Source organism: Nomia melanderi, chromosome 5 (assembly GCF_051020985.1).
Source record: "Nomia melanderi isolate GNS246 chromosome 5, iyNomMela1, whole genome shotgun sequence".
NCBI classification, from domain to species: Eukaryota; Metazoa; Arthropoda; class Insecta; order Hymenoptera; family Halictidae; genus Nomia; species Nomia melanderi.
This window is the reverse complement of record NC_135003.1, coordinates 11190882-11205288: the sequence shown is the minus strand read 5'-3', so window position 1 is coordinate 11205288 and position 14407 is coordinate 11190882. Positions and strand designations below refer to the sequence as shown.

Here is a 14407-nt window from a genome sequence, read left to right as displayed (position 1 = left end):
CTACCTAAACTATTTCTGTCAACAATTCGATGACGTAACAAAACTCCGTTAGTTCACGCTCGAACTTCGTACCGGAGTCGTCGTAAAAGGTGAAAATCTGGTTCTACACCTTTGATACGCGATACACCCGGTATATAAAACGATCGATTAAAAAAGAGAAAAAGTTAGCGATGACAGTATCGAAACGGAAACAAGAAATTCTCCGAGATATTTGAACGAAGGTGGAATTGCTAGGTGAAAAATAGACTAAAAGTTTGTGTTGAAGTTGTTTCAGCGGCGCGCGAGTTGGAAAGAAATAATTGCCAACGCGTAGATATCCAATTACGTAAATTCCATTAAGTATAGTTCAATATTTGAGAGAAGGGACGTATAACCGAAAATACGTTGAAATAATGAATTCAATAAACAGTCCAATTAATTTGCACTGAGAATTTCAAGGAACAACACTCTCATTGAAGCTTTCATTCAAATTAAACGTACTGTACATTTGTACATCGAATGTACAGTAATGCAATCATAAATATAAATCAGTGGACATTTAAATAATTTTTACGTGCCGCGGCTTCGACCAGATTCGAATAACTCACGTGAAATAATGACTGGAAACTAGTTCCGAATGGGAGGGAATAGTTTGTAGGCACCGCCGGACCGTATATCTTCGCGGTAAGTCCACGGTAAGTCTCCTATAAAGTCTCAGCGTGAGATATCAGTTTCCCGCAGGTGTCGACGATGCCTGGAGGAACTGAATCGCCTCGCGCGAAGTTGCCGGGGTGGATATCGTTGACTAAACAACTGTGCATGCGAGCCGGAGTCCAGTTGGGCTTGCCCATTTATGCCCGGCCCTCCTCACCGGAGTTGCGCGAAACGTAAATACATCTGTCCACGAATTACTGACGATTAATTGAAAGTAATACACTTTTTATGATTGTCGGTTGTTACTAATATGCGATTGAAATCGAGATGATCACAGTGAGCCTAAGTTAATCATTTAGAAAATTGCATTTTACCACTTTAATTGCGAGATCACGAGAATTAGGCACTCATCAAATTACTTATAAACTCAAAACAATTTTCCTAGCGAAAGAGAAACTGAAAGCTTAATCGTTTGATCTTCTATAGCGATTATTTCTTTAACCTTCTTTCATCTCATAAGTCCAACGAAATTCGGTTCGTTCGATAGGTCACCGAGGAAATTCATTTCTGGATCCATATCAAAACTCATATCCCCTAAACTTAAGCGTTATTAATTAGATACGCGATCGAAACGTTAATCATTCACTTTAATATGCATCTAATCACGGTTCCTTTGGCCCAACTTTCCTTCCCGCGTCGCAAAACGGCTTTCGTATCGACCGACGCGTCAGGATGCTAGGACCCGGCCTCGACTGCGTCGTCGAAACGATCCGGCGAGACGCGGTAATCCATATTTGATCAGTTATGCAGTTTCTTAAATTATACTCTAACGGCTCCCTTAAACATGTCGAAACATTGCCGTGAATTTATAGTCGCGCGCACCTCGATACCGCGGGAGGGACTGTATTCGCGCGCGATTTATAACTGAGAGAGAGTCGGGCTCTATCGTGGGAAATTTATATCGCCGTTCGTAATTTCGAAAAAGAATTTCGCGGGCGTGAACGCTCGCGAGCGGGCGCGCGAATAGATCACGGCCAGATTTTTAATCTCCGGGAAAGGAGATGGGATCTTTTGCGTGTATCGAACACGATGTCCGAGGTCAGCGGTGAATTCGCGTGTAAAAAGGATATATACTGGATTGCCTTCGTATAATCGCGCCCATCCAGACTGATAACGCAACTATAGAAACTAACGGTTCGACTGGTAATTCGTTCGGCTTGTTCCCGTCTTCATTTTTCTGACTATCGTGAGACGACGGTTATCGAGAATTTACGCACCCATTTACTTCAGACGGTATGTTTGAAGAATAATGCTCCCCAGAGACGAAAACGATGTTAACCAAATTTTCGAAAGCATTCCGGGCGAAACGAATGTTGAATATTTCGTAAGCAACGGGCTCGAGAAGCGTTCAGACTTCGTAAGGGCTGGCATTATTATTCCGCGAAGATAAAAGCGAAGTAAAAACATTGTTGAAGTTTGTTCAGTTGTTTATTCTTAGGTTTTGCACATTAATAGATGCTGCATATTCATGAATCGCCGTGGTATAATTACCATTTCCCTCACATTGTCGGCAAGACTGAAGTTATACCACGCCTATGAGCTCTCAGGGATGATGACGCGATTGTAATGAGGTCGACAAAACACGTTTGTAAGTGTTGGGTATGATAATACGGTATGTGCTGGTAAAAGTTAGACTGAATTCAGTTATAAGGTATAACGACATTTCAGCGTTATTGAGAGAAATCGGTCTCCTGAAATAGCTAAACAAGTTTCCTTTTCATAAGAATTGCGTTTACAATTGTGTTTGTATAATGGACAAGTATCTACCAACATTATTTTTCTGCGGGGAGGATAATTTCATTTTGCATAATTTGACTGATTGGCTGTTCGAGGAAAAGAAGCGTCATTATGTTGTTAATATCTTCCTCGGAACTCTCAGCCAATGGCGGCGGGAAACTCGGTATTGGTGAACGATCCGGCGTTCGTTTCCTCCCTCTTGGCTCGAATGCTTCAAGCACCTTTTCCAGGATAATTGAAAATCTACTCCTGCGGTTTTTCTGTCGCTGTCCAAGTGCTTTCCTTCCTTCCTCTCTTCTCTCATTCTGCCTCTCTCTCTCTCTCACTCTCTCTCTCTCTCAGCATTTCTCCCCACGGTACTCGAAAACGCGAATTATGCATGCGCCCCATCTTCAACTGTGACCCTTGACGCACACTGGAAAGACCCGTGCTATCCACGCGTGACGATATAATGCTCCATGGAGTTCCTCATTGAACCCTACGCCTGATATATCATAGTATTCTATTACAGGATTCTACTACCCTGTGGCCACATAGTACGCTGGTAGAATACGTTTGTATAGATCATTAAGTCTGCGAGAGTTTCTACGTGACATTCTAACAAGGTGGTGCTTGACGGAGTTCTGTTGCGACCTAAAATTAGACACAGAAATGTAAGCCAGTGTTTGTGGCATCGCTGTGTTCTAAGGAAATAGTGCAATTTATCGTGGGAGAAAGTAAGACAAATGGTTAATTCTTTATGCGAAGTGTAAATTAGCAACTGTCCCTATAGCGCAGGATGTACGAAAAATAAGGGTCAACTGGAAGCATGTATATTCATTATGCGAACACAAATTGTAGCTTCTGGAATATTTTGTTTCGAGGATTCTCGAGACTTTGGCAACTGTCTTGGCTAAAAGAAGTTCAATATTCCTTCCGTAATACCTCGATACATTGTTGAGATCTTACTTGAAAGAAAACGGCTTGGGGGTTTGACACTGGGGGTTTTGGGGGGAATGCCCTCAGCAGTTAAGGTCAGCCTGGAACAGACCAAACTAGAATCCTATCAGTACGAGACTTCTGAAGTTTCTAGGATCTGATGACTTTCGATAATCTAGATTAAGTTAGAATCAACTGGACTCCAATCTTCTCTCTGTCTGGTCGTTTAGAGCTCTTATCTCCACGAGACTCTCACTCTAGAGTTCCGTATTGCAGAGTTCAAGTCTTTAAGACCATGGCTATAGTTTGTCCTGGCAAATTTCCATATCTTCTTTCGGAACACCTATGTATTACGCCTGTGTTTGGGTAAAAGTAAATAAAAAATGTCTATGGTATTTATGATTATCAAACTTTTTCCAATTCGAAGATCACACTATTCGTGCTATTTATAAGAATATTAGGTACATACCGATTTAAATTTAGCTCCAAAATGGAATGACAGTACAAACTGTGATATTCAATTTTGTATAGATTAATTTGGTCATTGAGAATGGTTCGTAAAGCATACTAATTAAAATACAGAGGTGAATTGATTCACTGCGCCATAATATTTTCACGGTCGGTGGAGTGCGACGCAGTTACATTCGCAAATAACGATTGAAATACCCAATATACGATTCTTCTGGATGGCTTGATTGAAAAAGTCTGGTCGATACTGTTTGTCTGTCTGAGAACCGCCCGTTATTATGCCCGATACAAAGTTTTATGGTTTACCGTGCGTTCCATGGGGAAATCATCCGCGAAATTGCATAACGGAATTTCACCCCAACTTCGAGCATCTATCAGCGAGGGATCTCTCAGAGAGGATTTGTTCGGTTACGTGATTAATTAATCTCTCAGACGGCAGAAGAAGGATTACCAAGATTGATCATTAAGGGCATTGAAATCCAGTCGCATGTGCATCTGTCAAACGCAGTTACTTCCTCCGAGAGATCGGTGTAATACGTTGTAAATCGTGTTATCATGGATTGTTTGAAGTCAATGTTTCAGATGTTCTATCTAACTTACACCGCCGTAACAATACTTAAAATAAGAACGTTTCAGAACGGTTTAATCATTTGAAAAAAAAAACAAAGTATGAATTTACACTTCATAGTATTCATCATTATATGGCGTATTCCTACTCCTTGACATTTCAAGCTTGTAGAATATTGTATTACCCTTAAAACGATTACTCGATTTCACATGGAATATCGGAGAAGAACTGCTAAAAGATAATTCGAACGTTCCACAATCTTATTTTCCAATTAAAGATGTATTCAACTGACATATTTATTACGCATATTTCTCTTTCAAGACAACGCAAACGTTAGGGATAATCGTAGAGAAATGTTAAAACTAACGAATTCATAAATTCATTTATAATCTGCATCGCGTTCTATTGTTCAATTTTCTCACCGCCCTCGGTTAAAATTCTGCCGACAAAATGAATAGAATTCTTCTTCTAATATAGCGTTAAAAATGAGAATAGCAGTGGGAAAGAAGGGCCGTAGGGAGGACGTCCGGAAAATTTCCATGATGCCCCGAAAACGCGACACAATGGCGTGACCCTCGAAAATCTCGCGTAATTCGATGATGGCCGGGGCTTTAAGAGCTTTCCGAGCGGACCGTTTCTGTCTTTACGAGCGTTTTCCTCTCAGGGAAGTCCAGATAACCGCGCGATGTTGACTTAACGCCGTCCTCGTTGTATTTATCTGGCTGCGAACACGAAAGCCACCGGATAATGCCGACATTGTGTGTTCACGTGGAATATTGCGCGGGTTTCAGCGCGGTCGTTGTGTTCGCGCGTGTGTGCATGGAAACGAGTAACACCGTGGAGGCCCGTGTTGAAGCGCGCCAAATCTTGAAAGCTCTACTTTGCACTTGCTGAGACGACGTTCTTCAGGGCATCGAGCAGGGGGAATTATTTAAACCCGAGGAATTTCCTGGTTGAAACAAGAAGCGGTTATTTCAACGAGCGCGCAAGCGGAGAATCATAATATTCGACAGTGGCATTTTCAAGGTGTTTCGTTGAATGTTTTTTGACGGAACCGTTGAATATGACATTGGAAGGAATATACAGTGGAAGGAAAATATTTTGGAAACTGTATTTACGGATATACAATCGTTTGACACGATCAAAGGCATCCAAGAATGTGTTGAATATGTCGTGACAGGGTGTATAAATTCACACCCCGTATGATGAATGTATTTAAATACCAACAAAGACTATCGAAATTGATTTTTCTCCCGTTGGTACGTTGGTTCAGTGACGAGACGATTTAATAATTCAGTTATAGGATTCAACTGTCAACAAGAAAGCTCCCCCTTTGAATAAGCACGTAGAAGGGATGTTGGTAGTATCATTGACTCAGGTACGAGGTGACATTAAACACGTTCAGGCTCTCCCCTCGGTTTCATTACGAAGGAACGTGTCGAACCCCGGAGTTCTCTTTTATTTGATCCGTCTCTTGAACCAGCCCCGCGTATACTATACACGTATACTTTCCATAGAATTTGTTTTATTACGCTGCGTCCTTTTAATGGAAGCTTTAAAGAAATTTATTTTTTATCAATCCTTATTGATCAATACCATACTGTTTTGAAATAATGCAAGTCTTTAAATGTATTTATTTTAAACAACGATCTTTTATCATTTGTGCTGGCGCTCATAGAATACTGGAACTCCATTATAAAATAGGTTGATTTTCATGCAAAACTGATAAACCTTCGCATCGAGGTACGGTGACTGACACGGAAACGTGACCGGAATATTCATTTCTCGTTGTTCCATTCCATTTCGTATCCCTATGTTCTATTCGTACGTATACCGAAAACAACGGATACAGGTAGCTGTTTCGTTGTTATCGAGACCAATGTCGTGGTTAATTGTTCGACAAAAAGGACAGGGATAAAAAGGGGAGGGGTGGGGGGTGAGCCTGTCTGACATGTTACAAATCGATTCGCGATAGCTGGTGGCAGTACGCATCGAAAAACTCATGAAATTGAGTACTAGAGACACTCCGATTTCCACGGAAGTCCAATCTTCTGCTAGGAAACAATGGAACTTTTATTCTGTTCCAACATTCATCAGTTACAATGTTATTACCAAACTATTAAACATTAATAATTTGAAGACAAGCGATGTTCATTGACGAATCTAAAATGAGGGATGGAACTTACCATTAGAACTGGAAGACATTTGCTCCAGAAGAACCCTATCCCTGAGGATTCAGGATTAGAGTATTAAGATTTTCAGTTCCGAATCTTGAGTTATTCTAGATTGAATTTCCGATTTCGAAAGTTCAAAGACTAGGATCTCTGAGTTCGGAAATGGAGCAGATCAGGTCTGTCAATCCTAAATTGGTGTCAATCGGACCTCTTGGTTTATGGTTCACTCGATTCGGGTGTCCATGTCTTCGATGGACCCAATTCTTTTGATCCCAAATTAGAATCCCAGGTCTTCGTTTGTTTTTTTCTAAATTGGATTCATTCGAGCACCTCCATTCAACATTATTCTGATTTGAGTCCCTTTGTCCTGCGTTAATCCGATTCGATCCTATCGGCTTTAAATTCGTCCGATTTAGTGGTGTGTGTATCGGGTTGATCCAATACTGGTCATTCAGTCCCAGATGGATCCGATTTTGTTTCTCGATCCAGGATTTCTACAGATGGGGTTTCTCAATCCTCAGTGACCCGGATTTGTCTTTATCTATCCTGAGCCATTGTTATGCGTTCTTTGGACATTGGATTCGTTACAATAGAATCACTCGGTGCACACGTAGACTTTCCTACTTACGACTGATTCAGTTTTTCAGGTTTTAATATTCAGTTTTCAGTCGTATAATGTGCTACCCCTGAATTGAATTTTAGAACATTCACGATAAGAAGCTTTCGTTCATTTCATTCTGCACACCGGTCACTTCTCTCCAAAATTGACGCGACTTCAATTATTATTTCAAATGCTACGTAACGCATTTAATCGCTCCCAACTTGTAATCACAGTGCGGTTGTGGTCATGAAGCGGTATCGCTTCGAACTTGTTCATTAATCGTTACGTAGAATCGTTTAAAATTACTTCCGTTTTTATTAACCATGAGTTTAACGCCGTATCATTCCTCGTTTCCATTGAATTCCGTGTTTGCACAGTTCGCGGAACGCATTGTGTCCTTGAATGAGCAAAATCAATCTTGGTCAATTAAAAATTCCAAATATTTGAGTACTCCTATTACATCATATTTCGGTGCTTCGATTTTAACGGTTATATTGAAGATAAAACGTAATACATGAAATACATTTTTTAAACATTTTTACATCGAATAAAGATGAATATTTTACATAATATTTCTGTGACAGCTAAAATTAAAGAATATATCGGTAATTCTTCCTTCGATATTGGTAACGTATCGGTTCTACCCCGGGGGAGTATCGTGGTATCGATACAGAACGGGCAAGATTGTCAAGACGATCCGTGACCGTTCCTTGTTCTTTAGTTCTCTTTCCTTTTTAACCGAGTAACCATAAATCCCGATCTCACGCGCCGAAGTACCGGCTACGGACCGCGGTAGTTTTCGTTTTGAAAGTCTGTAACACACGCCGCTCGTAAATCCCAATCAGAATTTGCAATTTATGGAGTGGCTTAGCCAAACACGAGCACTGAGAAACACAGGGAAATCCGTTCGTTTTTCCGCGGCATTGACCACACAATTTGCTCCCCCATTTGATGCTTGTTCACGAACCGCCATTCGATCGGGGCATTTCAACGAGCGTAAAAAACCAACTGTCCGTTCGAAATCTCATATTTCCATTTGTCGAACAGCGATCAGCGTCATTATTATTTCGTAGTTTCAACAACAGGCGAGTTTTCGTTAACTGACAACGGGAGCGTCTCTGCAAACTGTGGCAAGCGGTTACGGGTAATTAATCACAAAGATAATTAACTTTTAAATTGCTACAAATGTACACTTTGTAATGCAGACCGCAGTCCGGAAATGATCGATCACATATGGAATGAACGATGATGTTTGTCCTTCGAGAGAAAAAGAATTTTCGTAAAAATTAATGCTCGCATAACAACATTCTTCAATGTATATCAATTTATTTTAGTGTACAACGAATTCCTCTTCTAGAATATTTATTTCAGTTCAACAAATCAAACAGTGGCGAGCAATGAATTCCAATGAAATTGATTTCAACGACATTTAATTACCCATTTCAGTTGGAATTTCGTTTTGCCTATTCGCTCCACGTAAAAAATCGCGCGACGATAAAACGGCACGACGAAGATCGAGTCACTTTGAACTCAGAATGAAAACTGAATCTTTAGTATTTCGAACTCGATTTCACCCAGTTTTTAAGAATGAACAATGCACAGCGACACGCCGTCAGACTTTAATCCTGACAATAGCGTTGTTTCATCCGAGACAGCATTTCCTATTCGTTTCATTTATTTGCATGAGTGGATAGCGCTGACGTCAAAGGCAATTTCCAATGATACCGATCATACGAATAATAATGCAAATACAGTAAGACGGAACGAGGGAGGAAGGCAGGGGAGGGGCACGTTTGATTACTCACCCCGCCGCTCCTGTTTGTTCCGTTCTATCCCTGATATGTCAATATTGAAAATGCAGCGCAGCACCGAGCGTTCCACCGTTGGAAATTCCAAAGCGGATGCCGGGCACGATCTTTTGAGAAGTGGAATTACTACCAAGTTGTACGACCGTGGGCTTTCATTTCTGATAGGTCGTCGCGATGTTTATTTCGCGGACCGATGCACGTATGGCTGTTACACGGCTGTTACACGCAAAGTACAGAGTTTCCCAATTAGAACAATAGAACATTGAATCCATATAAAATGGAAAATATAAAAGACAATCAGGAGCTCATTGCTTTATCATTAAGCACACACGATGTCATTCCGCGTAACACATAATACCATTAAAACGACCACCAAGACCGCATTTGGTGGAACGAATACGATCAATCCAGTTTTCGATGATTCTGATGCATGAAATCACACGTATTTTGGAATTTGATACTATTAGACTTTCTCTCATGGAGTCACGTCAAGTCTACTGTTTATTCTAGCAAACCACGAACCGTTGACAATCTCAAAGAAACATCATTCGTCACATTGAGCAGATAAAATCCGATTGATGCGCCAGTTATAGACTTCGCGCGACATTCCGCGACGGTGCATATGTTTGCTGCAAATTCGCGAATGTTTTTCATCGGGGATACCCCACTTGTTAAATTGACAACGCGCAAAAGTATCGAGCGTGTTTCAAACATTAACAAAAACGCGTGTGTTCTCAGCTGCGCGAAATATACTCGTGAATAATAGCGGAAACGAATCTTGAATTTGGTGGAAGCATCGAAGAGTAAACGGCTCTGTTCGGCGACGCGAAAATATTTCATTCTGGTTAAATATAATGTTTAATATTCGTCGAACGGACTCAAACGGATGCATGTGAAATTCATCACGCTCGGACAACGTGAACGAGTTAAAATCACGGTCGGTGGGAAACAATTTACGCCCCATTAGCCGGTTAATCAAATTTTTACGTTATATTAGATTCTTCTTCGGCACTCGCGCCGGGTTTCGCGTTAACGTCCGTTCATTGGAATTCCGTGGCAAAATAGTTTGGAACTTATATGAAATTTTTCCGGGCACATTATTTGATGCGTAAGCTGTTTGCTCGAACGGCCGGAAGCCGCAAACTTTCATCGATATCTGACGTTATAATTAAGCACATTATAGCTGACCACCGGTCGGATACCTGTACCAATTAGCGGAGCGGTGTGCATATGGATATTTTGCTGATAATTTGATCGATAACTGTTTAAAAGAAATTATGACGCGTATGTAGAGTGTACCACAGTTTTCCGTGGGAAATTCGCGTTTCAGAGATAAACGCAGGACTGAAATATTATACAACGAACAATCTATATATACATATATATATATATATATATATATATATATATATATATATATATATATATTTTATTACGGAGTTAAAAACTGAACTAACGATCGTTGTTTATCTTTATATTTCGTAACCACGCTCGTCTCAATCGATGCCATTTGACATTTGCAATATCGAATTTATTATAAACCAAATTCAGTTACGAGTTTGTTTAATCTCGTCAGACCGGTTTCATATTCCCTTCGTTTTGGAACCGAAAACACTTGACCAAAGGAAAAGAATGTCCCGATGAAAATTGCCTCGTTTGAAGGTAGATAAAGGCCGGCGTTCGCGGAAGTCGTACAATGGCGGAACAATGCCACAAGTTATTAACGTGAAACAGACAAAAAAAGAGGGGAAAGAGAAAAAAATACGGGAGTCACGTTTCGGGCAGTCCATGCCAGGACTTTGCCGACGATTCTCACTTCGGGGAGAGAATAAAAGCATGCCGAGCTCGAGTGTCGGTGGTGAATTCAGTTCCCGATCCGACGGGGTCCCCGGGGAGAAAAATTCGCGGGCCGGTAATTGCGATCCGTTGCGTTGCAGAAACGAAACGCGGCTTACGTTTCACGAGAACGTCTTGTGTAACGTTGTTCACCGCCTTTAACCCTTTGTGGTTCTGTGTCTCAACATTCAATTTCATTCTTGTAGCTAAGTACTTTCTTCGTAATTACATCGTATATCAAACTGACGATCATAATATAAATAAAAAGATTATCAAAAATGGATGATGCTCTCTAAAACCTACGATTGTTGTTGTCAATTTTATTTTTACGTAAAACAATGTTTCATAGTTAGATCAGACTTCAAATACGATATGTGGTATTCAACAAAGTGCATGAGTTTTCTGAATGTTCCCGAATCAATGGTTATAACGCCATGTTGATCGCTAATCGAATTAAATACCGCTGACGCAGGTGTTCGAAGTGAAGAACCAAAAACACTTGGCGCCGCAAAGGGTTAATGCGGTCTCTATCTCGGGGATCTCCAACCGTGCGAGCAGCCATATTCGGCCGCTGATTAAAATATCCCATTAACGGGAAACAGGGCGTCGCCGATAATTGAGTTCTTTACCGAGGAAGGACAAGCAATATCGAACAGACCGATTTAATTACACGAAACTTCGGAAGTCGGCCAGCGGGGAGGACGAGCGAGCGTTCCCGCGTGTTTCAACCGCGGGAAGAAAAATAATAAGCGTCGAAAGATGCGGCTCGACGGGATTAACCGGCCCGACACTGGAGATATTAAACGGTCGGGAATTAACGCGCGGGTAAAAGCCATAAAGACACCGCGATCGCCGTTTCTATTCGCCTCGCTGACCCCGTTCCGTTATTACGACGATGAAAAATCGGGAATATTTGGCAGTGGTATTCCATCCTGCAGCCGGCCGGCCGCATTTTAAGCGGATTAATGTACTCGCTCGATGCTTTAATTGTTTTCCTCTACGGCCCCGGTTCGATGTTTTATGAATTCGTTTGTTTCACCCCTTGTCCTGTGATTTCTTTCGTAACCGTGTTACGAAATAGCTACTTCATCGTTAATAATTTATTAAGAAAAGACAAGAAGTTGATGCTTACTCTACATCTACGTTTACTCTAGAGGTTGACGATTGATCAGAGAAAAATGATATTTAACGCGTTAAGAGCCACGAAAGTCTTGAGCGTTTTTCCGTAGAGGTTTTCTTTTGTAGCAAAGAAAAGCAGGAACAATTATTAATTATTTAGTCACCAACTTAGTTACGTTATTAAACATTTTCATTTCACATCGGTTATCATGTGTGTCACGATTGTTTTCTAGTCTTTCAGAAGGATCAGTCACCAGTGACTGGCATGGCGTTTAACGTGTTAATGTATATTAGAAAAGAGTAAATAACATTTAAATTTGTCAAATTCGCTTTAAACTTTAAACATTAATGGCGAATGTTTATAGTGTCTTGTCGACATCACGACTGTTCTTTCGGTTGACGTATTGTCTTGATCGTTGTTCGTTTCGATTGCAGGATGTAGGGACGACAGGGTTCCACTTGCACCGGTTAAAATGAATCGCAGGGAGGACCCGCTGTTGCGGCAGCATCGTAACCGCCTGCTGCAATTAGCCGAGGCGACGAACATCAAGCCCGGCCGCGGAAACGGGAAGAGACGAGGCCAGAGGCAGTCGCACGGCTTTGGACCCAGGTCAGCACGCGAAACGGTTTCAAAATATTTTAATTATTACACCGGATAATCTGCGCGAACGTTGCGGTCTTCTATTTTTTCCTTCCCTTTTAACACTGTTAACTTCATCGACTGTTGCAAACGGTGTTTTAATCGAATTTCAGTTTGACGTTAATCGTGTAACTTGTAATAGAATGGTAAACTCGTTACAGAGAGTTTAAATTTGATAAATACGAACAATTGTGATTCCATAACAACTGACGGAATATATTATTCCGTATTATGAACGAATAAATGAGATAAAGGATTTTTCCTTGGAAATGTTTTAATTGTTGCAGGGTTTAGAAATTTTATACTTTATTTTTTTTATACTAATAGGTTTTGTATCCGCTCATAAAAAGCAAAGTAAGTTGAAACTGCGCGGAAGAATTTCCCTCTACGAAGCTCCGTTCTTGAAAACCTGCCAAGCGTTCCCATAATGGAATATGACTCCCACATCGTATCTGTTCATTACTTACCGTTTCTACTTGCGCATGCAAGTATATAATAACGTACCAGCTTTAGTCTTCGCAATAAATGGAAATAGTAAGTAATGATCATGCATGCTGCATTTCGTCATAAGAGTACACCGCAAATGTGAAAAACCGAGTTTCTCAACGAATTATTCAAGTAACATAAAACTATTCCACATTTCATAGGTATTTTTACCTGCAAAATCGCCCCTTTCTAGATTCTGCAACAACTTCCAGTACACCAAGTGCAACCCCAAAATATTTCCATGCATCGAATGCAAGTAACTTGAATTGTCAATTAAAAAATTATTTACCATCAGAACAATCTCGCACACAACTACTATCCGCATACCATTCGATTTTCATAAAATTAATTCCGGGCGGAATTAAAAGCACGACCGCGCAATTTCCGAGCGACAAACTTTTTCCCTCGTTTCGCCGGTCCCGTAAACGTTATACGCGTGTAAACCGACGATCGAGAATATTAAAACAAACGGTAATAGTGCACAAAGGCGAAACGAGAAACGATCTGCGCGCGGCGTGTTTTCCCTTTGTCAGTGTTACATATCCGTCTTCGCCGGTGTGTTTCAGTTCGAACGGGTCCCAGGGCGGTCTGTTGTCGACATTTTTATTACCAGCCGTCCGTTTCCCATTTTTTCTTTATCGTCTTTGACGGATCGCCGGCGGAAAGGAAGCGGAGAGAATCTCGCGGAGGAGATCTCGGCTTTCAGCGGGCTCGCGTAATTAACCCTTTTAAACCGATATTACGCGTGTCAACGTGCGCGACACTGCGTTTTCCCGATCCGCTTTTGTCTTCGGCATCCTTTTGTTCCCAGGACGTTTCCCTTGTACCCCGTCCCGACGTTCTTTCATGAAAATCCCGTTCGCGCGGGAAGATTGTCTGCGGTCTGCGGGTGTGTCTCGCGGGAAGCCGAGCGACCGAAGCTCCCGGCTTCTAAAATTTTGATTTCTCGGGGCCGTTGCTTTTCCGTGCGATCGTTTTACTTGCAAATACGGTAGAATGGAACCGGGAACGTCGCGTTTGGTCGCGGAACGGGGAATTCGCTGAAAAAGGAATCGCCCGACCCGGGCTGTTTCAGTAATGGCGGACCGAGCGCCGGGGGCCGCGTGACCCTGCAGGATATCGTCCGAAGCGATCCTGGATACACGCCAAACATCGAGCATTTAGTTTTTCCGGAGCGCAAGAGTAGTAATCCGAATTTGACGAAAACGGCCGACGAGTCACCGCCGAATAAAACGAAGTCGAACGCTTCGAGCTCGGGCAGGTCCAGGCTCGCCGAGGTGTTCTCCAGACACTACTCCAGGGGATCATCGCAGGACTCCAGCGTCACTTCCAGGAAGAACCATTTGAACGTAAGTGTTC

The 14407-nt window shown here is 41.6% G+C and overlaps 1 protein-coding gene across 8 annotated transcripts in view; it reads left to right on the top strand.

Moving 5' to 3' along the window:
• RhoGEF3 (Rho guanine nucleotide exchange factor 3) overlaps positions 1-14407 on the top strand; it is a 174316-nt gene that overhangs the window by 46807 nt on the left and 113102 nt on the right. For all 8 annotated transcript variants that reach the window (XM_031985525.2, XM_031985518.2, XM_031985515.2 and 5 more), the window contains exons 3-4: positions 12358-12532; positions 14124-14397. In XM_031985525.2, the coding sequence (XP_031841385.2) occupies positions 12358-12532; positions 14124-14397 (449 nt within the window). The remainder of the gene's footprint in view (positions 1-12357; positions 12533-14123; positions 14398-14407) is intronic.